The sequence below is a fragment of the Pipistrellus hanaki genome (genome assembly GCF_964339955.1).
Source record: "Pipistrellus hanaki genome assembly, chromosome: 2".
Classification (NCBI taxonomy): domain Eukaryota; kingdom Metazoa; phylum Chordata; class Mammalia; order Chiroptera; family Vespertilionidae; genus Pipistrellus; species Pipistrellus hanaki.
The window spans coordinates 38,500,575-38,524,981 of NC_140504.1; the positions used below are offsets into that span (position 1 = coordinate 38,500,575).

The window sequence follows — 24,407 nt, forward strand, 5'->3', positions numbered from 1 at the left end:
ACCTGCCAGATGAAACAGCCTCTGAGATGCTCCTGACAAGGAGCCCAAGGTTCCCACACCAGGGATTCCAGCTATCAATAGTTTCAGTAGGGGAGGGGGGCGGGGAGAAGCGGGAGAAAATAAAAGGAAAGGAAAAGAGAAATACCCTTATTTCCCTGCCTTGATTAGTGAATCCTTTTGCAAACTTGTCAGTTTGGGGCACCTTGTTTTTGTTTCTGGTTTCGTGCTCTGAGAGAGCCAGTATGGCAGAAAGGGCACTGACTTGGACATTGAAAGACCTGGGTTTAGACGCCTGGTTTTGCGACTTGCAATTTGAGTGATCTGGGGCAAGTCACTTCACCTCCCTAAAACTCGCTTGTAAAACAGTGATTTAAAAAAAAAAAAAAATTATATATATATAACAGCAGCCAGATCTGTATGATGGTTCAGTGGCTTGATCTACAAAAGCTCCGGCCCAGACCCCGGCCCGGGCAGGTGTGTCCTGAATGTGACCTATTGCTCTTCTGCTCGCCTGAGGTAGGTCCCGCAAACATTCCTGGTTTCGCTCTCCAGGGTCCCAAAGCTGTGACTTCCCAGGAGCCCCCAGGGGGAGGGAGCCCCGGGGGTTCCCTGAGGTCCGACCTAAGCCCCGCCTCCTGCCGGGAGTGGGCGGGGCCTGAGGGAAGAGTGCAGAGGGCTCCGGGAGGCCCCGCCCAGCTCCCTGGGTGACTCCGCCTCCCGCCGTCAGACGGACACGGCGCCCGGCACGATCCTGCGGATGTGGGTGTAGGACTTCCTGATGGTGACGCTGCCGTGGTGCGACACCCCGCGGGGCAGCACGCACTCCTCGGTCAGTTTCTGCGCCTCGGGGTCCCAGCACAGCACCGTGGCGATGACCTCGTTCTTCTCGTCGCGGCCGCCGGTGATGTAGAGCCGGTTGTTGCAGGGCGCGATGCCGCAGCTGGCCCGCTCGTGGCTGAGCTGCGTCACCAGGCTCCAGGCGTCCTCCAGGGGGCTGTAGGCGTACAGCGCCCGCATGGCCCCACCTGCGGGCCGAGGGAGGGGACACGGTGGGCCTCTCACCCTTAGTGCTGGCTTTCCTCTCCTCGGACCTAATCCTTCTGATTAGGTAAGCCTACACCACCTTGCCTAGAGGAAGGAGAGGCACGGCTAACAACTTCCTAAGCGCTGGAGGCAGACCCTTCCCACTGTCCTCTAAATTCTGCAGCCAGAAAAGGAACTCACTACAGATTCATTTGCCTCTCGGCATAACCGTTATGGCTTATCTCAGTTTCAGTTCTTACACGGTATTTCTTGGATCACATGATCTCACACATCTAGAGGAAATAATGAACAACATACACTGATGGACAAAAACAGACCCAGAGAAAGAAAAGCAGCGATCAAACTCTCAAACCTCAGAGGGAAAAGTAGGGGAAGGTAGAGGTAAGGGGGAGAGATCAACCAAAGGACTTGTGTGTATACATATGGGTCTAGCCAGTGGCCATGGACAACAGGGGGATGGGGATTATGTGGGGAGGGGTTTGGGATGGGAATGGGGGATGAGACAATTATGTGATACCATAATCAAAATAAAATAAAATAAAATAAAATAAAAAAATTCTGCAGCTAGTGCTCATCAGGTTCCCAGGGACACTTGGCTTCCCCGGGCGGCCAAAATGCACCCTGAGACTGCTCCCTGGAAGAAATACCACGTGGTGCGTCAGGCAGACTCTGCTCACAACTCCAGCTCTGCCCCCTTTTGATCTGTAACCACGAGCACGTGATGATAAGACTTCAGAAGGACCGTGAGCACAAAGTCACTGCCTGGTGCATAGAAGCCGTCAGTACGTGACAGTAACCACAGGCGTAGCCCCTCTTTTAACTGAGCATGGCCTGGGCCATCATTCAAGGTACTCGTCTCCAGATTAGGCCTAGTTTAAGCAGTCATGAGCCTGACCATAAACACACATGAAACCTCAACCAAGTAAGGGAGGGGTTTTTCCCTTCATCTCTTTCCATATTTACTTGTCTGATGATCTCTTATTTGCTTACGTTATTTATTTTTGGCATCCCCTTTATCGGTAGTTCTCAATCCTTGCTGCACATTGAAGTCACCTGTTACGTTAAAAACACTTGCAACTGCCCTGACCGGTTTGCCCGAGTGGATAGAGCATCGGCCTGGGAACTGAAAGGTCCCAGGTTTGATTCCGGTCTAGGCCACATGCCCGGGTTGTGGGCTCGATCTCCGATGGGGGACTTGCAGGAGGCAGCCAATCCATGATTCTCATTGTGGATGTTTCTATCTCCCCATCTTCCTTCCTCTCTGAAATCAATAAAAATATATTAAAAATAAAACAAAAAAAAACAACACTTGCAACTGTTGGCCAACATCCTCTTTCCCATTCTGATTTCATTGGTCTGAAGTGAGACCCAGCCGCCCATACTTTTGTAATAAGCTCCAAGGTGATTCTAATGAGTAGTCAGGACTGAGATCCATCATCCTTAACGTTACATGCCAACTGTGATCTGGCTGGCCAGGCTTTCCTTCGGGCAAACTGCAGCTTTTCAGAGCCCCCAAAGCACGTAGGGAGAGTAAAATTCCCGTGAACACAAAAGGAGAAATAATGATAGCTACTGCTTATTGGGCCCTTATCATACTGTGCACATTTCAGTACCTGCACATGTTCCTGCAGCAACTTCTCACTCCTCCCTGAGTCCCAGGGATGATTTGCTTTGTATGTCTCCCACATGTGGGCAGTTTTCTGCCTCAAGGACTTCAGGGGAAATCCCACCAAAGCCTGGACCAATCCCATCTTCCCTTCCTTTTCAACCAGGAATTTGTGAGTTCCCAGGAGGGCTCCCTCCGATCTGCCTGCACGGCCTCATGGGTGGGGAACCTTGGCTACATAAGAAGCCCTTTGCTCACTTACCGACGACATAGATGCGGTCCCGGAAGCTCACGGCATTGATGCATTTAGCCTCCACGGGCATGGGCGACTTCAAACTCCACTTATTGGCCGAAGGGTCGTAACACTGGGTCTTGTCCGTGGCCAGTTTCCCGTTGGGCCCTCCCCCGATCACGTAGAGCTTCTTCTTGTGGCTGGTGGCCGCGAAGGAGCTGACGTGGACGAGGAGGGGTGCGGCCTGTGGAGAGGAGACGCAGGCCCGGGAGAAGCCGTCAGTCACATGGCCCAGCTCGCTGCGGTGGCTCCCGGGACACAGGCCCGGAGCCAGGGCACACAGCCTGGGCGTCCTCTGCCTGAGGTCACAAGGCCTGTAGCCCTGACTCCCCTTGAAACACATAGAGGGTCAAAGCACATATATCCCACCCTCCCTCCAGACTCTAGCAGGCGTTAGGTGTTTCCAGCCTGTTTCTCCCAGAGTTCGGTTCTCGGGTGAGGAGGGGTTGTGACAGGAATAAATGTTTCCACTAGAAAGTATTGGAGAGAAATGCTTTTTCAAATGTGCATGGTCATATTCATTCATGTGTTTATTCACTTAACATTATTCACGATATGCCAGGCATTGTCCTTGGTGTTTATAATATCCAGGAAGGAAAAATGGGAAACGGGTTTTAGATGGCCACAGGTAAACAGACTCTCCCACTCTGGGGCAACATGCAGATTTGGGGATTAAGCCAGACTTGGGCTTCCACTCTGTGAACCCCAGGGCACTAAAGGGTCCTCCAAGAGCTGCTTGCTCATTGACATGATCCTCTTGAGCCATGGACCAACCCACCAGTGCCAAGTAACGGGGCTTACCAAACTGAGAAGAGCTTGGTACACCCCCTCCCCATTAAACATTAAGGGCTCCCTATTCGGCACTCCTCAGGTTGACAGGTCTGGATGCCAGGAGGACCTGGCTACCTGTGCTGTGCCTACGAGACCATGCTTTACACTCTCCAAAACTGAAACATGCTCTGACATACGATATGACGAGGAGAGAAAGAAAATGTGAAAGTGGGGATAACTTGGAAATACCAGGAAGTGAGATCACTTGGCCTTTTTTTTTTAATTATTAATTTTTAATTAATACTTAACATGAGGTCTATCCTCTTAACCTATTTTTGAGAGTACAACAAATATTGTTATCTATAGCACAGTGTCGTACAGCGGATCTCCAGAGTGTATCCTTTGCACCCATTGATTAGCAATGCCTTACCTTTGCCTGAGCAGGATATATACCTGAGTTTGCATTGTGAAACTTGTTAAACTCTTGCACGCAAGTATATAAAAGATGATTCACTAGTAAGCAAATAAACAAGGGCTGATTTATAAGCACTACCAAATGACTGCATTCAGCAAACACTGTGCTAAAGGGATCCTTGGGTGTCCCATGTGGAGAAGTCAAGGATAGATGGCATCTGAGGGCACAGAGACTATAGGCCAACATATACACCCAGTGTAGGATCCAGCCTCCCCACTCCCCTCCCCGCACCACACATCTGGGGTTCTGGCCAGGATAGGGCAGGTGAACACAAAGCTGTGACCTGATCAGCAATGCTAAAACAATGATTTCTATGATGAGGGAAGCTCACAGCCACAAAAAATGTTCTGAGCCGAGTGATCAGAAAGCCATATACCAACATTGACACATACCCTTTCTTAGGCTTTGCAGTAATAATACAAACAGAGTTTCCCATAGAAACAATCTCCAATACCTCTGACCAGCAGTTGTGGAAGGGGTCGTAGGTCTCCACGTTGTTGATCCTCTGCAAGCCATCAAAACCGCCGATCACATAGACCTTGCCACCCAACACCACCATCTTATGCCTCCAGCGGCCTATGTTCAAATACTCTATTTGGATCCATTTGTTGATTGAAGAGTTATATTTCCAAACATCGTGCTGTGTTTCTTTGCCGCCTAGAAGAGATGCAGGGCGTTTAAGAAACCACCAAATGTGTCAGGAATACAGCTCCTCCCATAATTTCCCACAGATCCATAAGTGCTGAATCCCCAGGCCAGCCCTCCTAAGAAAAGAGAAATCCTGCAGGGGTGTGTGGCCTATTTGGGGAGACAGAACCAACACAGAGGAACAAAAGGAGACACTGTGAGGCTGGGGTGAACAATTCTCCAGACGAGTCATGTGGCATCTCTGTGCCATGAGAGCTCAGGGAAGAGGTGGGCTTCAGGGAGGCCGGACCACGTCCTCCTCCACCCTCAGCAGGAGCCTGGATTCTGTGTGTGTGAGGCTAAGAAGCACGCTGTGAGGCAGGGCAGATAAGGCTGGCCTGTGCAGGGCCTTCCTTGACCAGCAGGCAAATTAAAAAGCAGCTTACATTCTGTTTGTTTATTTGTTTTTAAAAATGCCACCCAATAAATATATTAAAGTGCCCAGAGTTGCCTAGCTGGTTGGTTCAGTGGTTGACCACCGACCTATGAACCAAGAAGTCACTGGTTGATTCCTGGTCAGGGCACACGCCTGGGTTGCAGTCTCGATCCCCAGTAAGGTGCATGCAGGAGGCAGCCTCCTGGCACACAGTTAAACTGCATTTCCCAGCCCACCTGCAATGTTTCTCTCTCATCCATTGATGTTTCCATCTCTCTATCCCCCTCCCTCCCTCCCTCTCTAAACAAATCAATTAAAACATATTTTAAAAAATTATCTGGGTTTATAACTGTACAAAAAAATATAAGTGGGGTTGACCTGTTTTTAAACAATTTTCACTATAAAAGAATGAGATGCTCCCAATAGAAAATGTGAGAGTGAGCTGGTGAATAATTTTTTTCAAAACAACTCTCTTATTAAACAGAAAATACATAATTTAATTAGGAAGAGAGAACAAAACAGAGGAGAACTGTCTTTTTTGGTGTCTTTAATCAAATACTTGAACAAATTTATATTTCCAACTTTCCATCAGCACAGAGTGCCAACTCAACTACTTAACGAAAAAATATGTACTTTTCAGACTTGTTAACCTGCCCTACTGCGGCAGTGAATGTCACTGATGATGCTCCATGTCATGCATGGGTGAGTGTTTCTCTAGGATGGAGCCCAAAAGTGGGTTTCCTTGAATTTTTATGGGTGCTGCCAAAGAGCCCTCTAAAGCTGCTGGTTGTCCTTTCCCCATGCCCCACCCACAGTGGATGTAAGGAGGAGGTTGGGGTTGTTTTGGGGTGCTTTCTTTGTTGTTGTTTTATAGCCTAATGGAGAAAAATAGTGCCAGTTTGGTTCTCCCTGGCTATTAGGGAGACTGAGCTTTTTCCTCTCCTGTGAATTTTTAGTTCATTGAGTTTAATCATTTTTCTTTTGGTTGTGTGCCTTTTAGAGATCTCTATTTACTTAAAACTCTGTGATATTGGTCCCATGTAGGTAGTGTCAAAACTTACTAAATAACTATAAACTTTCAAAGAAATGCATGCAAATTTTATTTAAAAAGAAAAAGGACTCTATGAATTTTACTTCATAAAAGAAGACCCGATTAACTGGGGCAGGCGTATCCTGTGCATAGATAAGAAAACATCAACCTTCTCCAGATAAATCCACTTATCCAGCGCCTTCAGGAATTTTCAGGGAACTTGAATTCTAAATTTCACTTGGAAGAGTACATTTGGAAAGACTTCTAAGGAACTTGTGACAAAGAAAAATGAAGAGGGGGCTTTCCACAGTGAATATCAAACTATATCCTCCACAGCTTTTACACAAACAACATGGTGCTGCATCAGACCACACACTGATGAATAACAGCCAGAGTACAGAACAGCTAAAAGATGTAGAGATCATTCAATAAATGGTCTTAGAACACTTTTAGAGAAAAATTAAGGTAGATTCCTATTCCACATTACCCTTAAAATAAACCTCAAATGTAAAAGCTTTAAAAGTAACTGAAGAAAATATAGAAGATATTAAGGATCTTCAGGTGGTATTTGAAACCCAGAATCATATAATAAAGTTACTATATAAAATCTAAATCAATGTTAGAAAACAACACAGCCTGGGAGAAAGTACTTGCAATACAAATAGCAAAAGGAATATGATAAGAACTCCAAAAACTTAATTAAAAAAAAAAAAAAAAGACAAACCACCAATAGAAAAACAGTGTAAACACATAATTTGTAAAATAAATACAGTTAGCTATTAAATATACTCGACCTCATTAATGATCCAAGTGTGTAAATTTAAACATTCTAACCTAGGGGTGTCGAACTCAATCAGAGAAGGGGCCAAAATCTAAAATCCAGCCTAAATCGCGGGCCGAATGGTTTACTGAACAGTCATAAACTGACAATGTCATAAACTGACCCCGGAGTGCAGTGATGACAGCGCGGTGCGGGCCACATTGCAAGGCCTGGCGGGCTGGATTTGGGCCGCGGGCCTTGTGTTTGACACATGTGTTCTAACCTATTAAAAGTGTAATTGATGGATAATAAAAAATAATATAAAATGGATGTTGAAATGGCCACTGTTATTTGGTTGAACTGTAAATTGGTACAAACTTTCTGGAGGACAATTTAACAATATCTACAAGCATTCCAAATCCTCACATCTTATGACCACTTCTAGGAATCTCTCCAAATAGCAACACAAGTTCATAAACATATGTGCAATATTTTTTTAGTAGAGAAAATAAAAGCTGAAAAACAGTCATGGTCATTTATTCAATAAACTGTCCTGCAGCTGGTAAAAGGAATAATGATAATGAAATGACGCTAATGATGGCTAACACTGTTGAGGTCTCACCATGTGCTTGGGATTGTGCTGTGCTTTACATGAATTATATCACTTAAAACGTATGATAGAGCCATTATACCAACAATAGATCCATTATTTCCACCTGCAATGAGGTGGAAAATGTATTGTAAATTGAAGTGATATTTCTGTTGATTTTATGGTGTACTAGAGACCCAGTGAATGAAATTTGTGCAAAGGGCAGGGGGATCCCCTCAGCTCAGCCTGCACACTCTCCAATCCGGAATGTGCAGGGAGATGTCTTGGGAGATGTCTGACTGCCCGTTTAGGCCCAATCCCTCTCAAAATCCAGGACTGCTGGTTCCTAACTGCTCACCTGCTTGCCTGCCTGATTGCCCCTAATTGTCTCCCCCCACCCCCCCGCCAACCTGATCACCCCTAACTGCCTCTGTCTGCTGGCCTGATGACCCCTAATTGCCCCCTCTGCTGGCCTGGTTGCCCCCAACCACCCCTCCCTGCTGACCTGGTTCCCAACCACCCCTCCCTGCTGACCTGGTCACCCCACTCAGCCTGCTATTCAGTCACTAACCACCCTGCCAGCCTGATTGCCCCATACAGCCTGCTTGTTCAGTTGTTTGGTCATCCCTCACTAACCCCCTGCCAGCCTTGTCACCCCACACAGCCTGCTTTTCGGTCATCCATCCAGTTGTTTTGGTCGTGACAGCCCCTGGATTTTTACATATTGGGATAACAAGCATGCTTTCATGTATTGCTTGTAACATTTTTTAAAAAGACAATGACACATTTAAGAGAAGGACAAGTTGTAGAATAATGTGCAGTGGATGTGGCAAAGACTGACTATAATTATAAACTCCATCTTTTCCTCCTGGACACACAGTTAAACCTCATTTCCCAGCCCACCTGCAGTGGGTAGGGGGCAGGGAGGTCATGTGGCTCATTCTTGCCAATAGACTGTGGTTAGAATTGTGAATCCAGACTAAGGCTGTTCTCAGCTCGTTCACACTCAGCTCATTCGTTTTTCTCTCTCCTCTCAAAATGAAGACCACATATGCAAAACAGCAGCATCACGAGATGGAAGGAGCCTGGGTCCCTTAGTGACTGAGCAGAGCAATGCCATATACTGTTGTGGTAATTCACTGAGATTTAGAATTAGTTACTGAAGCTGGCATTATTTACTCTAAAGCAATACAAAACTGTTTTAAACTTAAAATATAGGGTTGTAATGACAGAGAAACTGACATATTTTCCTTTATACTCTATATTATTTGAATCTTCCACAACAATTAAAACGTATTTCTACAAGATAAAAAAAAAAAAAAAAGCTATAGCCTCATCTATGATACTAATATATCCCAAGAAGAAGTGACCTGACCTTGATTTTGGAGGAAACCATCTCTGGGAAGCAGCTTTTCCCCAAATAGGTACAGATTAGAGAGCACCTTCTAGAGAAGAGAAGGGATACTTGTCTCCTCCCGTGGGGCCCCAAGAAGAGCTGAGTTGTTTTGGGGGAAAGCATGGGTCTCGGAGAACCTGGGTTGGAATCCTGCCTGGATTGAATTTGCCAGTGTGTCCTCAGGTGCATTCCATAACCTTTTTGAGTTTCCATTTTCTCCACCTGTTACCTGGAGATTTAAGTCACCTATCTTATAGAGTTGATGTGATAAACATATGATTAAATGCTCCCAAATTATAAATTCATCTACTATGCAGGAAAGATGGTAGAAAATATGTCTTTCAATAAATTGAGCATTTACTATGGTGGCCAGGCACAGTGCTAGGTGTTGGGAATAGTTCTGACTGTCAGATAATTTAAGGATTAGTGGTTGATAGGCATAAATCATTATAAATAATTGATCAAACTACTTAGAAGTCAGAAATGAAAAAAAAAATACTGGATGCTTTGGGAGTGTCTAAAAGTATGACCTAATAAATGTGAAGGATCAGGTCTTGGAGAAGAGCAGACATTTTCATTCATTACTGTATTCCCAGTGCCACGCTTAGTGTACTATGCCTATAGCATACACCAAATAAATTCTAGTATCTCTTTCCTGTTTCTCTTCCTGCTCCCCAGATCCCAGCACAATATTGCTCAAAGGTTAGTGCTCACAAAATAAAAAATGTGCTTTCCAAGATAAGACCACCTGAGCTGCTGGTTTCCATATCCTGACCCAGACAGAGCTAGATTGTTGCCATTTACAATAATTCTTCTAGGATGGCTGCCTGCCCTCCCTCAGGAAAATGTGTAGTGCCAACGCGGACATGCTTTGGCATCACGTGGCTCCTGCTTACCTGAGATGTAGACCTCATTTTTTAATGTCACGCATGCAAACTCCACCCACTTCTTATTCTCACTCTCCAGCTCATGCTCCGTCATCGGGAGCTTGGCCACCTCCAGGCGGCTGCGCCTCAGGGGGTCCAGGCAGGTTACCTCCGCCACAAACCGCTCATCCTTCGTGCAGCCACCGATGATCATGAACACCTCAGACTGGAACTCGTGCATCCTGGGCTTGGTGCGCTCTGATATTATCTGGAAGACCAAGGGGAGTACAGGGTGACACAGGGCTTCAGAGCTCAGGTGATGGGCCAGCAGAGCAGGGCCCAGTGCCCCACCCTGCCATGGTGTGACCAGGTGACAGCACCTCCCTGAGCCTCTGTTTCATCCTCTGTATATTAGAGGGTATAGTGGTAACTACCTCACAGGTGTGCTGTGAGGATTCACTGAGATCATATACATAGTGTGTTTGGCCCAGAATCTGATATATACTAGGTACTGAATAAAGGTTATCTGTTAATTGCTTTTGCTGCCATTTTGAGAACTCCAGGTCTTGCTGAACCTGGTTTGGCTCAGTGGATAGAGCGTTGGCCTGCAGACTGAAAGGTCCTGGGTTGGATTCCAGTCAAGGCACATCCCCGGTGGGGGGTGTACGGGAGGCAGCTGATCGATGTTTCTCTCTCATTGATGTTTCTAACCCTCTATTCCTCTCTCCTCCTCTCTGTAAAAAAATCAACAATATATATATATATTTTTTTTCTTTTTTCTTTTTTTTCTTAAAGAACTCCAGGACTGTTTACCATCAAATGCACTTCTTGCTTCTCCCTTCCTACCTGATATGAAGCCTTGAATCCTAGAATTCCATTTCTGGCCACCTTCCACTCCTGCCTTGTTCCAATATCTTGATGACATCCCAGACTTTTGTTCACTACCACACTTCTGAAAGAGAGGTCCTGACAGTGGAAGCAGGGTATGCCCAAGCAGGTTGGGGGACTGGGTCTCAACCTCAAGCACATGACCCTTCAGAGCCTTGAACAAGCAAAGAGAGCCACACCATGGGTATCTGAACCCAGCTGAAAGAGCAGACATCTGGAGACAAATACACCAGAGTTTGGGTCCACTACCTATGGCCTTGTGACCATGGAGAAGCAATACAATCTCTGTAAATGCCTATAATCACCGTCAGACTTCTATACCGTCAGACCTCGGTATAGATCAAGGTGGAAATTTAGGAGGAAGTGAAACAGAGGGGCAACTGTTCTGTCCCAAAAGACCTCTCCCAAGGAAGGTACCAGCTTACCATTTCTAAGTTAAATACACACTGACATTTGCTTTTAGGGTTTTAAAATGTCCCACTGTCATCACCTTCATGAACTTGGAGGAGGGACAACATTAAGAAGGAGAGATAATGATGGGATAAGAAGGGTTAAAGTTTGGGAAAGGAAGATGAAGTGAGTTCCAGGCATAGCCTCCAAGCGTACACTACTGTCACCAGGAACAAACCCAAGATCATTCAAGCACTGAGCAGACAGGGAGTTTCAGGAACCAACTAGCAATGAGACCGCAAGCCAGGGATTACAGTGGTGGGTAGGTTCAGTTACCCAGCCTGCAATGGAAATGAAAAAGTGCTTTGAGCTGGATTGGGGGCAATGAAGGCAGCAAAAACCTAGGACACAGTGAAAAGAGAGATTTTAGCCTAAGACAAAGAAAATGTCTGCTTGTGGGAGATAGGGCATCAAAAACAAACTGAGTGAGAATAAGGACAGTCTTCGTTTGTGGGGCATTTACCATGTGCCAGACGCTGTGCTCAGCACATCTAATTCATTATCTGATCATATCTCAAAACGATTCTAGCAGCTGGTAGGCATTATTATCTCCGGGCTACAGGTTGGGCCTGAGCTCTAGAGCAGTTAAGTAGCCCAAGGTCACACTGTAGGTAAGTTGTGCAAAGTTAAAGCCGAGATTCTCCTAACTGCAAGCCCAAATTTCTGCCCCTGGAGACTTTTCCAGCTATCAGAATTCTCTCTCCTCCCCAATCTAAAGTTTCTGCTCCCACTCCCCACCTCCCACCCCAATTCAAATACAAAAGGCAGAGCAGGTGTTTTATAGCAGCAATTTTGCAGAAGACATAGTAGAGATATTTTATATCAAAAGAATGCCTTCATCACCTGCATTTCAGAGACTAAACAATGGGAAGCAGAAACAGAAATAGCCAGAATTTTGGAAATACAGTTGATCAAGACTCTGAACTTTAAACGCTTCACTGAATACAGCTGCAGAAACTGACACTTGTCCAGTGTATGAGGGTTTTGATTATCAGTGCTGAGCCACCTGTCAGCGACCCACATACCCAACACAGGGTATGACCCATGTGCTGCCTACACTCCCTCCATCAGTCTACTCACCACCCTTTATTTGCTTACTGTCCTCTATTCTCTGAAAGACAGACATTTAGCAAGGCAGAGATTTTTTTTTTATAGCGCCTGGTGCCATTTCTGGCACATTGTTACTGTTGAAGATTTATTTGTTAAAAAAAAAAAAAAAATGAAGGCATAGCATATTAAAATATATGGGATGCTGTTAAAGTAGTATTTGGGGGGAAATTTATAGTACTAATGACAATATTGGGGGGGAGGGAATCTCAAATTGATGGCCTCCAAATCTACCTAAGGAACTAAAAAAAGAAGAGAAAAGTAAACCCAAAGGAAGCAGAAGACATGAAATAATCAAGATTAGATTAGAAATATGTTAAATAGAAAACATAAAAGCAATAGAGAAAAATAAAATTAAACCAGAAGCTTGTTCTTTGAGAAAATCAATACAATTGACAAACCTCAAGCCAAACTGATCAGGAAAAAAAAGAGGAAACACAAATCACCACTATCTGGAATGGGAGATGTGTATGACATCACTACAGATTCTACAGATAATAAGGGAATATTGTGAACAACATTAAACCAACATATTCAGTAGCTTCTATGAAATGGGAAAGTTCTTTGAAAAATACAAACTATTAAAGCTCATTCTATAAGAAATAGATAACCTGAATAGCCCTATATCTATTAAAGAAATACAATTTATAATTAAAGACCACACACACATCTCCTGATTCTAATAGCATTACTGGTAAAACTACCAAACATTTAAAAATATATTTGCAGAGTGAATGAGTGGCAGTGAATCTGAGGACAACACAGAACTAGAAAGGACACATGGGGAAAGGAGGAGGCTGCTGGGGGGCTTCACACAGATCATTCATTCCTAAGCCACTCTTTACTCAGATATCTACCAATGGCCTAACGAAGAAGGCTTGGTAGCCAAACCCAAAAGTATTGTGGGATATGTGTGGGTTTCGTGTATATAAACCTAACAGTCCCTGTTTCATTACTTCTTGACTGCTTATCCACCTTCACTAAACCTAGTATTGTCTTTATACAGAAATGAATAAACTATTTCTTCAATTGTTAAGAAGAACCAGGTAGATTCAAATGATGTGCACATTCACTGTTTTGGTCTCCGTTTATTCATACAACAAACCTTTATCAATCACTTACTATAAACCCGGGAATCTCCTAAAGTCTGGAGATGAAAATACCAATACAACATACTTTCTACCATAACAAGCTCCCAACCTGGAGGTATTTACAGATGAGGAATTCAATGGCTAACATGGAGCAGTCAGTGTTAAAATACTGCAGTGCATCAGGGGCTGAGAATGAGAGAAGCCGCTGGAGAAGATGATGCTTGAACCAAATTTTGAAGCAGGAGCACAAGCTGACTAGAAGAAGAGGGAAAAGGCATCTGGACATCGCCTGCATTAGCTGGAGGCAGAGAAAGCAGGCCTGCTTTGGGGAATTAGAAGCAGTGTCTTTGGGCTGTAGCAGAAGAAAGGGGCTGGAGATGGCACTAGAGAAACAGGCAGGAGGGGAAGGGGGCAGGGCCAGGCTGGGAGCTCTGGCAGGAAGTGTGGGCTTTATCCCGAAAGGGGTGAGGAACCAGTGAAGAGGGTAAGCCTAGGAGAGAAATGACCAGGCTCCCGTTTTAGATCATCCGGCTGATGAATGAACTGGGGGGAGGCCGAACGGGAGCAGGAAGGTGGGTTTTGAGGAACTTTCATAAATTCAGGAAGGAAATAACGAGAGGCTGAACTAAGGAAACATCAGGTTCCCCGGAGTGGGCAGGAAGAAAGCAGCACCCGGTGTGGCTCAGGGCGTCTGGACAGGGCACGCTCTGTCCACGTGTGTGTCACCCCCACTGCCCTCCCGCCCTGCCACAGCTGGGAAGAGAAGGGACGTGCCAGGCTTGGTGCTGGGTGGTTTCTGTCTCTCACCTAATCCCCTCAGCAGCTGCCCAGGAGGCATTCTCATCCCCATTTTGCAGATCAGAGATCCAGGGCTTCTGGAACTGCCTGACTCAAACTGTCATGTAGCACCTTCTTGCTCTAAGGATCTGCCAGCCGGCCGGCCTCCCCTGCTCTCTGTGAGGCCCGCTCACTCCTTCACGTAGCTGGCTAACGGCAGCATCTCCCATCTCACCTCATTGCCAGACAGGTGGTACATCCTGGCTTCCTGGAGCAGCGGGAAGACCTCGGGGCACTGCCTGATGAGAGGATCTGCCTCCACCGTCTCCACGAAGTACCAGGGGTCCAGCAGCGGCAGGCGCACGAACTCCAGGATGTAGGGCAGCAGGCAGAGCCGCTCCGACTGCTTGTGCCGGACCCAGCTCATCACCGTCTCAAACACCTGAGCCTCCTCCGTCACATACAGGTCGTCGCTCTTCAGGATGTGGTACAGAGTGTCCACGGGAAGTTCCAGGAACTCCTCGGCATTCAGGATCTGCACAAAGTTTTGGATGATGTAGCTTTGAACCTGCTTCTTTAGGCTGTCCAAGGAGTGTGTGTCCGCCAGCCTCAGTATCCCGACACAGTTTTCTGGGTTCAAGGCTTCTGTGAGGAAGCTGGCGCAGGCATCCACCATCCGCAGGAACTAAAGAGAACAGTAAGGGACTAGCTAAATAGATAAGAATACATTCCTATTTTTAAAAAATATATTTTATTGATTTTTTTTACAAAGAGGAAGAGAGAGGGACAGAGAGTCAGAAATATCGATGAGAGAGAAACATCGATCAGCTGCCTCCTGCACACTCCCTACAGGGGATGTGCCCACAACCAAGGTACATGCCCTTGACCGGAATCGAACCTGGGACCCTTCACTCCACAAGCCCACACTCTATCCACTGAGCCAACCCGGTTTCGGCTACATTCCTATTTTTGACGGCTCTATGGTCATTAAGAAAACATGGTATAGAAGAATATTAAATGGCATAAAACATTTTTATAGTTTTAAAATCTGGTCATGGAATCTGATTAGTTTTAAAATCTGTTCATGGATTCTGATGGAGCCCCTAATTTTGATCAGCAACTACAGGAAATAGAGTTGAGCCCTGGCTGGTGCGGCTCAGTTGGTTGAGGATCGGTCGCCCTGTGCACCTAAAGGTCACTGGTTGGTTCTGGGTTAGGGTTCACTCCCGGATTGCAGTCTTGGTCCTGGTCCAGGTGTGTGCAAGAGGCAACTGATTAATGTATCCTTCTCTTTATCTCCCTCTTCCTCTTTCTCTAAAATCAACTGGAAGAATATACTCTGTTCATGATTTCAACATCATTAAAATCATCATTAAAATGTTCATACTACCCAAAGCGATACAATCCCTATTAAAATGCCAACAGCATATTTCACAGACTCTAGGACAAACTCTCCAAAAATTTACATGGAGCCTAAACCGGTTTGGCTCAGTGGATAGAGGATCGGTCTGTGGACCGAAAGGTCCCAGGTTTGATTTCGGTCAAGAGCATGTATCTTGGTTGCGGGCACATCCCCAGTAGGGGTTGTGCAAGAGGCAGCTGATCAATGATTCTCTCTCATCGATGTTTCTAACTCTCTATCTCTCTCTGTAAAAAATCAATAAAATATATTTTTTTAAATAAAACAAAACAAAACAAATTTACATGGAATTAAAATTTTTTTAAAAAAGACCCTGAATAGCTGCAGCAATCCTGAGAAAGAAGAACAGTGTTGGAGGGATCACAATACCAGATGTCAAGCTATATTACAAAGCCACTGTTCTCAAAACTGCCTGGTACTGGCATAAGAAAACACATATAGACCAATAGAACAGAACAGAGAACCCAGAAATTGACCCAAGCCATTATGCTCAATTAATATTTGACAAATGAGGCAAGAGAATACAATGAGACAAGACAGTCTCTTCAATAAATGGTGCTGGGAAAATTGGACAGATATATAAAAATAAAAAAATGAAACTAGACCACCAACTTACACCATTCACAAAAATAAACTAAAAATGGATAAAGGACTGAAATGTAAGACAGGAAACCATAAAAATCTTAAAAAATTTATAGGCAGCAAAATATCAGACATATGTCATAGCAATATCTTTACCGATACAGCTCCTATGGCAATGGAGACTAAGGAGAAAATAAACAAATGGGACTACATAAAAATAAAAAGCTTCTGCACAGCAAAAGAAAACATCAACAAAACAATAAGAAGCCCATTGTATGGGAGAACATATTTGCCAATGTTACATCCAATAAGGGTTTAATTTCCAAAATTGATAGGGAACTCATACAACTTAACAAAAGGAAGATAAACAATCCAATCAAAAAAATGGACAAAGGACCTAAATAGACACTTTTTGAAAGTAGATATACAGAAGGCCAAGAGGCATATGAAAAAAATGTTTAGTCATTAATTATCCACGAGATATAAATCAAAACAACAATGAAGTACCATCTCACACCTGTCAGAATGGCCAACATCAACAAATCAACAAACAACAAGTGCTGGCGAGGATGCAGAGAAAAAGGAACCCTTGTGCACTGCTGGTGGAAATACAGACTGGTGCAGCCACTGCGGAAAACAGTATGGAGTCTCCTCAAAAAATTAAAAATGGAACTTCCATTTGATCCAATAATCCCACTTCTAGGAATATATACCAATAAATCAAAACACCAATCAGAAAGGCTATATGCAACCCTATGTTCATAGCAGCACAATTTACCTAATAGCTAAAATTTGGAAACAGCCTAAATGCCCCTCAACAGATGAGTGGGTTAAAAAAAAACTATGGTACATCTACACAATGGAATACTACGCTGCTGTAAAAAAGAAAGTACTCTTACCATTTGCAACAGCACGGATGTACCTGGAGAACATTATGCTAAGCGAAATAAACCAGTCAGAGAAAAATAAACATCACATGATCTCATTCATTTGTGGAATTTAATGAACAACATAAACTGATGAACAAAAATAGATCCAGAGACAGAGAAGCATTGAACAGACACCAAACCTCAGACAGAAGGCAGGGGAGGATGGAAGTGGGGAGGGTAAGTAATCAACCAAAGAACTTGTTTGCATCCAAATAAGCATAACCAATGGGCACAGACGCTAGGGAGGTGAGGGCATGTGCTGCAGGGCAGGAGCAGCCAGGGAGAGGTCAATGGGAGAAAAAGGAGCCATATATAATACTTTCAACAATATCTTTATTTAAAAAAAGAAAAGATAAGAAAAGAAAAGAAAAGAAAAGATAAGAAAAGAAAAGAAAAGAAAAGAAAAGAAAAGAAAAGAAAAGAAAAGAAAAGAAAAGAAAAGAAAAGAAAAGAAAAGAAAAGAAATACTCCCTGGCTGGGGTGGCTCAGTGGTTGAGCATCGACCTATGGACCAGAAGGTTGCCATTCAATTCCCAGTCAGGCCTCATGCCTGGGTTGTGGGCTTGATCCTTAGTTGGATCAAGTGGCAGCTAATCAGTGATTCTTTCTCTACAGTGATGCCCACCCCCCATCCCTTCCTCTCTGAAATCAATTAAAAAAAAAAAAAAATATATATATATATATATATATATATATATATATATATATATATATATATATATATTAATAAGGAAATACAGCCCTAGTATTATATATATATATATATATATATATATATATATATATATATATATTTTTTTTTTTTTTTTTTTTTTTTTTTTTTTATTTTTTTTTTTTAAAGGAAATACAGCCCTAGCCAGTTTGGCTCGATGGGTGGAGTATCGGCCTGCGGACTTGGGGGGTGGGAGGCGGGGGAAGTCAGGATCGATTCCCGTGAAGGGCACATGCCACGGTAGTGGCTTGGTCCCCAGTGGGGGGCATGAAGGAGGCAGCCGGTCGATGATTCTCTGTCATCATTGTTGTTTCCATCTCTCTCTCCCTCTTCCTTCTTCTCTGAAATCAATAAAAATATTTTTTTGAAGGAAATACAGTTGACCCTTGAACAATGCAGGGAGCTGGGGCGCTGACCTCCCACATAAGTGAAAATTCATATACAACTAACATACAGGGGAAAGAGGAACATGTCAAATGACACCATGGGAAGATCAGCAAAATCCAGACCGTGGGAAACTCTACAGTTTCTTCATCAAATATATCACAAGGGGAGAGTGGGGAGGGGAGGAAGAGCCTAAGGATGAAAAAAAGATCTAAGAAACACATCAAACTTTGGCAAAATAGGATCTTATTTGGACCCCTGATTTTAAACAAAATAATTTTAAAAGTCAGAAATTGTGCAGTGACTAATATTTGATGATATGAAGCAATTATTATAATTTTAAGTGTGATAATGGTATGGCTATGTTTAAAGAAGCATCTTTCCTTTTTGAGATAATTACTGAAATTCTTGCAGATAAAATAAAAAAAGCACTTCACAAAATCACATGTACATTATGATCCTAACTCTGATCAAGAAAAGATGTATAGAATACAGGCAAAAAAAAAAAAAAAAAAAAAGACTGAAAGATAATATTGACAGTTATCAATCTCTCTGTGTATCAGATATTATGCTGCAGTAAGAAATGACCCCCAAATATCAGGGACTTACAACAATACATGTTATTTCTCACTCATATTACATGTCCTTCTCTGGGCTCTTCATCCCAAGACCCAGGACTTTGCAAAAGTCCTTAACTAAAGTATGCCAGTCTTGCCGAAACCGGTTTGGCTCAATGGATAGAGCGTCGGCTTGGGAACTGAAGGGTCCTGGGTTCGATTTCGGTCAAGGGCATGTACCTTGGTTGCGGGCATATCCCCAGTAGGGGGTGTGCAAGAGGCAGCTGATCGATGACTCTCTCTCATCGATGTTTCTAACTCTCTATCTCTCTCCCTTCCTATCTGTACAAAATCAATAAAATATATTTAAAAAATAAATAAATAAATAAATAAAATTAAATAAAATAAATAATGTATGCCAGTCTTGTGACAGGAGAAGAAGGATGGCTCTTAGCACTTTTGCTCAGAGGTAGTGTAGGCCATTCATACCCACTCACACTGAGCTGACCAGGGTAAGTCTTGTGGCAAAATTTGTTGTCAAGGAAACAGTAATCATCCCACAGAAAATGGTTCCATAGCAATGGACAGCAAATGTGTTACATAAATAATATAAGGCACCCTTCTTGTTAATAAGACTATGATAATTTTTAAATTTTGTTTATTTATATACTTTTTATTTTATTTTTTTAATCCTCACCCAAACAGTGAGGATATTTTTTTCCATTGATTTTTAGAGTGCAAGTGCAAGGGAGAGGGGTGGTGGAGAGAAACATCAATGTGTGAGAGACACATCAATTGGTTGCCTCCCACACTCACCCCGACTCCAGACAGGGATTGAACCTGCAACCCAAGTATGTGACCTTAATTAGGAATTGAACCCCCCACCCTCTGGTGTGCGGACCAGCACTCTAACCACTAAGCAATGCTGGCCAGGGCTGTTTATGTACTTTTGAGATCTTCCGACATGAATAAGTAACACCATTGCAATGAAAATTAATTTGTAAAATTGATTGGCTTTTGTGTCTTATTTTTCAATTATCATCATCCTCATAATATGAGCCCCGTGTATATATATAGCCTTTAACAGCTTACAGAGCACTGTCATATGCGTTGTTATTTTAATATTCATTTTACAAATAAAGTGTCTCAAATGTATCAGTTCATTCCTATTCATTGCTCTCTGTTGCTTACTTTGAACAAGTCCAAACTCCTATCTCCCCTCCTGTCCACTAGGCCCCTTCTAAGGTCAAGTTCTCCGTGTTCTTGAGTTGATCAAGTAGCAGAAGATTGGAAAAAGGGAAGCACCCAGGGAGGGCTGGTCTGAAGATAGGTGAGAGGATAGACGGGCAGGCCTGCTGAGAAGACAGCTCTAGCGGCAGGACCTGGGGGTGGCAGGGCTGTGGGCCAGAGGGTGGGGGTGGGCACAGGATGTACAGTGGACCCTATTGACTTAGGTTTTGCCCTTCACTCCAGAGCAATCTAAGGATACACAACCCTGGTTGTTTGGATCATTTCCAATTACAAAAATATTGTCTTTCCACATCACATCACACTTTCCAATTGTCCGTTTATAAAGCGCTGACGGAGAGTCCATGCCACGTTGAAGAAGACCTGAATTCTGCCTCCAACCCCCCTGTCTGCTGGTCCCAACCACCTGCAGATCTGCTCCTCGCATGAGCAACTGTGGAAACGGTTGAGACTGAGAATCCTAACACCTGTTCAGTTGTTCACAGATTTTCAGTTCAAAGAGTAAAAATACACAACGGAGACCAAGCCTCACTGAGCCCTCAGAACTTGTAACCAGAGCGCTCTGTGGCCCTGCCCACAGAGACGCCGCCGGGGGCCGAGAGGGAACTCATTTGTGTGGTAGCCTCCGGAGCAAAACAGTAGGTTCGCCGTGCCGGAGTTTGCGTGAGAAGAAGACCATGTGAAAACCAAACCGATTTTCTAAATATGTCGAGGAGCTCTGAGAGGCCACCGAAGAGCCTGGTAACAGCGACTGCCTCTGGGGAGGGGACCTGGCGGCTGGGTTCAGGGTAAAGAGGAAGAATTACTTTTCACCGTTTACCTTTCTATACCCCCTGGAATTATGTGCCATGAGGAGGAATTCGCTATTTAAAATAAAGTAACTTTCTCACGAGTAGAGAAAACACTACAAGGGAACACATCAAAATGCAAACAGTGCTTATTGCAAATGCAGCTTTGGGAAGTTACCCATTTGTTTTTTAGACTTTTCTGTATACGCCAGGTTTCCTACACTGAGCAGGAAGCTGCTTTTAAAATCAGAAATTAATACTGTCTTGCAATTCTCAAGTACACATTGAGATAATAAAATAAAATAAAAAATAAATAACATAAAGAGAACCTACAATGTGCCAACCCCTTTAGAGTAACTAGATCATTCACCCTCACAACAACACTATAAAGTAGATAGTTATTACCATTCCTGTTTTATAGATGAGGAAAACAGGCTCAGAGAAGTTAAGTCATTTCCTGAGAGATTTGTAAATAATAACAAGTGGAGCTAAAATTTGAAACTGTCTTATCTGGTTCCAGAAATGCACGTTTTTACATTATTTCAAGCCGCCTCCAGTCAACTAGTGTGTGCACAGGACGGCAGCTTTGCAGGTGCCAAACATCATCAATTGGCACACCCCTCCGGAGGGCTCAGCTGATCTAATCTGCCCACATTTGGGAAGGGCTGGCCGGCAAGATGCCAGTTCCTGCCCCTGCTTGATGACTATTGATGAGCAAAGAAGGAGACCAGGAAGGAGAATCGAATCAAATGCCTAAGTTCACATTTGTAAGAAGCTTTGGTCTAAATGTGCCTCCCCCCACTCACAACCACGCATGCATCATTCACCCACGTATCCATTTCCCAAATGTGTACTGAGCATCTATGTGCTGGGCTCTCAGCTGGTGCTGGGGGTACAGCGGTGAATGGAAAGAGACACCAGTGTTCACCGAAGCTGACAGGCCAGTGGGAGATGGGAGCAGTAATCAAATCATCACACAGGCGTAAAGTTACTGCTGTGATAAACGTCCAGGGATCCCACTGCCTGAGACTGAAACAAGTCCTACCTCTACCTCTCCAGCCGTACACGCTCTGGCTCTGAGCTGTCCCCCAGACTCTCCCTGCTGGAACCCCTCCACACTCAGACCTGTCCACTCACTTCTCCAAACATCCCTAAGCTTACCTATCCCAGTGCCTTTGCCATTCCCTCGGCCCCAACCAGCTTCTCTCTCATCACCGGTTGCTAAAATCCTGTTCTCCTCAACTGGGCAAGTTTGATTCCAGGACCCCCACACACACACACACAAAAGACTCAGACTAGCTTCCCCCTTAAAAGGAGGGAACCTTTAAGATTACCTCAAGAAGGAAGAAGTGAGTAGCATAACCATCTCCTTGTCTACACAGAGTGTGTTCTTCATTCAGGGTTAAATCCAGGACCAGTGGGTGGGCTCCAGCTCATCTCTGAACCCCTCACAAACATCTGTTTGCACATATACTGCTTTTCTGGGAGCCAAGTTTGCAGGAGACACTGTGAGTTGCTCTCTAGTATCCCTCCACCTGAGCACAAAGCCGACACAGGAGGGAGAGCCAGGCTGAGAGAGGACCGGGGAGTCTTACACAGACTGTGCTTCCCTGCCTCTGGGCATTGTTAATGCTGGGTCAATACTTGTTTAAGAAGAAAGAAGGAGAATAGAAGGAAAGGGAAGTGGTGGGCAGGGGAGTGAGGAGAAATCCCACCTCTTCATGAAGTTCCTTCTCAGAAACCACTCTTCCTTCATCGTTTCTCCCAACCTGGAGTCAATTCCTCCCTCCTCTGTGCTCCACTGGGCACTCACCTGCCCTCTTGGGGAGCACCAATTACGTTTCTGCCTGTACTGTGGTCAAACATCTCAAGGGAAGGTACTATATGTTTTTACTTCCAGCATCATCTAGCACAAAATCTGGCAAAAGAAGGGAAAGGAGGAAAGGAGAGAGAGGGAGAGAAAATATTTTGCAGATGCCTAATATGTACAAAGATCTGCAGTAGAGACTTTCCCATCCATTATTTTACTTAGTGAATAAATTGTATTTCTTACCTAATATAGTTTAGCAAGTAATAATGAGGTAGGTATTAGTATCACCATTCGTACAGAGACTGAAATAGAGGATTCAGAGCTAAGTGTGTCGCCCAAATTCACACAGCTGGTGGGCGGTAGAGATGATACTGAGATCAGCTAGCTAGCTTCACACGGGGCGCTACGCTGCCTGTGACTGTTGCATTGTTGAGCTAACACAATTCCAGGGGAGTCTGAAGAGACCTTATGAGGACAAGGATGAGTGGGGATCTCCAAGTTGCCTACATTCCCCCAAAAAAAGATGCCTCGATAAACACTTTTAAATGTTTGGTGTGTAAGGCAGCATCATGTGATCCTAACCAATGGCTGGGAAGCTGCTGGTGCACAGGGCAGTCAAGGGGACAAGAAATTGGTTTGTTTAAAAAATATATATATATATTTTTTTTTTGCTTCTTCATATTCAAGATTGTTTAAGACTTTAGGGCGTATTTTCTGTCTCGGCCTTTCCCAGTGGCACATGAACTTGTTTATTAAAGCTGAGCAATGACAGCTAATGGCAACAGACAACCAACTTCCTGTGTGGGGAACATGTGAGCCTAAGGTTACAGCCAGGCACCTGACCCTCAAACAAGGAGACTAAAAATACAATCAAAGAAAACCACTTGAGAGATGGCTGCAGTTCCCATGAGAAGTGTCTGCCTCAAAGAGAATGCACCGCTGCCCTCTTCACCACCCCTCCTCTGCTTCCCTTCATGCTCTCCACAAAGGGTTCATTAATGGAATTCCACATCTCCCCAGAGGTTCCTTCAAATCCTCTTCCAAATAACTGAAGTTCTCTTCTGGTCCAAATTGTGTGTAAAGACATTTATGTTCTTATCCTTAAGCCCCAACAAATCAGTGTATATGAAGACTTTATAAGCTGAATTTTAATGAAATTCAAATGTACTTGAAAGTGTTTCTGAATTCATTGTAAATTTGTTGTCACCATTTTTCTTCTCAAACAACAGATACTAAAAGTAAAGCTAACCTCCTGTCAGTTCCTTGTTGGTGTTAAAGAGGGATCTTCATAATTAAAAATTGTAAATTACCACTTATCCTATCTCCCATCCTTTATCTTTACCTCTCCCTCTTTCTCAGGTGGTGCACCCACCTCAGCCTCTGTCATAGATGCCCTCTGCTCCCTTAAGACTTTCAATCCGTGGTCTAGACTTGGCTGAGAGGCCTGTGGTTCCTGGAAGCTGTATAGGGTAGGTAGGAAAGGCAGAAGCTAAGACTTACAAATGGTCCACTCACTAAGGTAGGGCTGGTGCCAAGGGACTAAGGCAACTACAGAGGTGACTTGACCCAGAATAGGAATCAGAGAAAAAGAAAAGGGGTCAATGCCCAAGGTTATAACAACATGGATATTCATTACAACTAAAATTCCCGCATCCCACTTCCTGAATTCCACCACCAATGGGCAGCAACCAGGCACCCCAGGCTTACTTACCTGGGAAGGATGATGGGGTAGACAACAGAAGACAACTTCCACTTTGAGTTTCTAATACACT

General features: G+C 44.1%; 1 protein-coding gene across 2 annotated transcripts in view; it reads right to left on the reverse strand.

The window, feature by feature from the left end:
- Window positions 1–379: 379 nt before the first annotated feature.
- The window catches only part of KLHL6 (kelch like family member 6), a 53,206-nt gene continuing 29,178 nt past the window's right edge, over window positions 380–24,407 (reverse strand). For both annotated transcript variants that reach the window (XM_084874201.1, XM_084874200.1), the window contains 5 exons: window positions 14,441–14,890; window positions 9,923–10,160; window positions 4,643–4,845; window positions 2,913–3,126; window positions 380–1,025 (listed from right to left, as the gene is read on the reverse strand). In XM_084874201.1, the coding sequence (XP_084730327.1) occupies window positions 724–1,025; window positions 2,913–3,126; window positions 4,643–4,845; window positions 9,923–10,160; window positions 14,441–14,890 (1,407 nt within the window). In that variant the 3' untranslated portion in view covers window positions 380–723. The remainder of the gene's footprint in view (window positions 1,026–2,912; window positions 3,127–4,642; window positions 4,846–9,922; window positions 10,161–14,440; window positions 14,891–24,407) is intronic.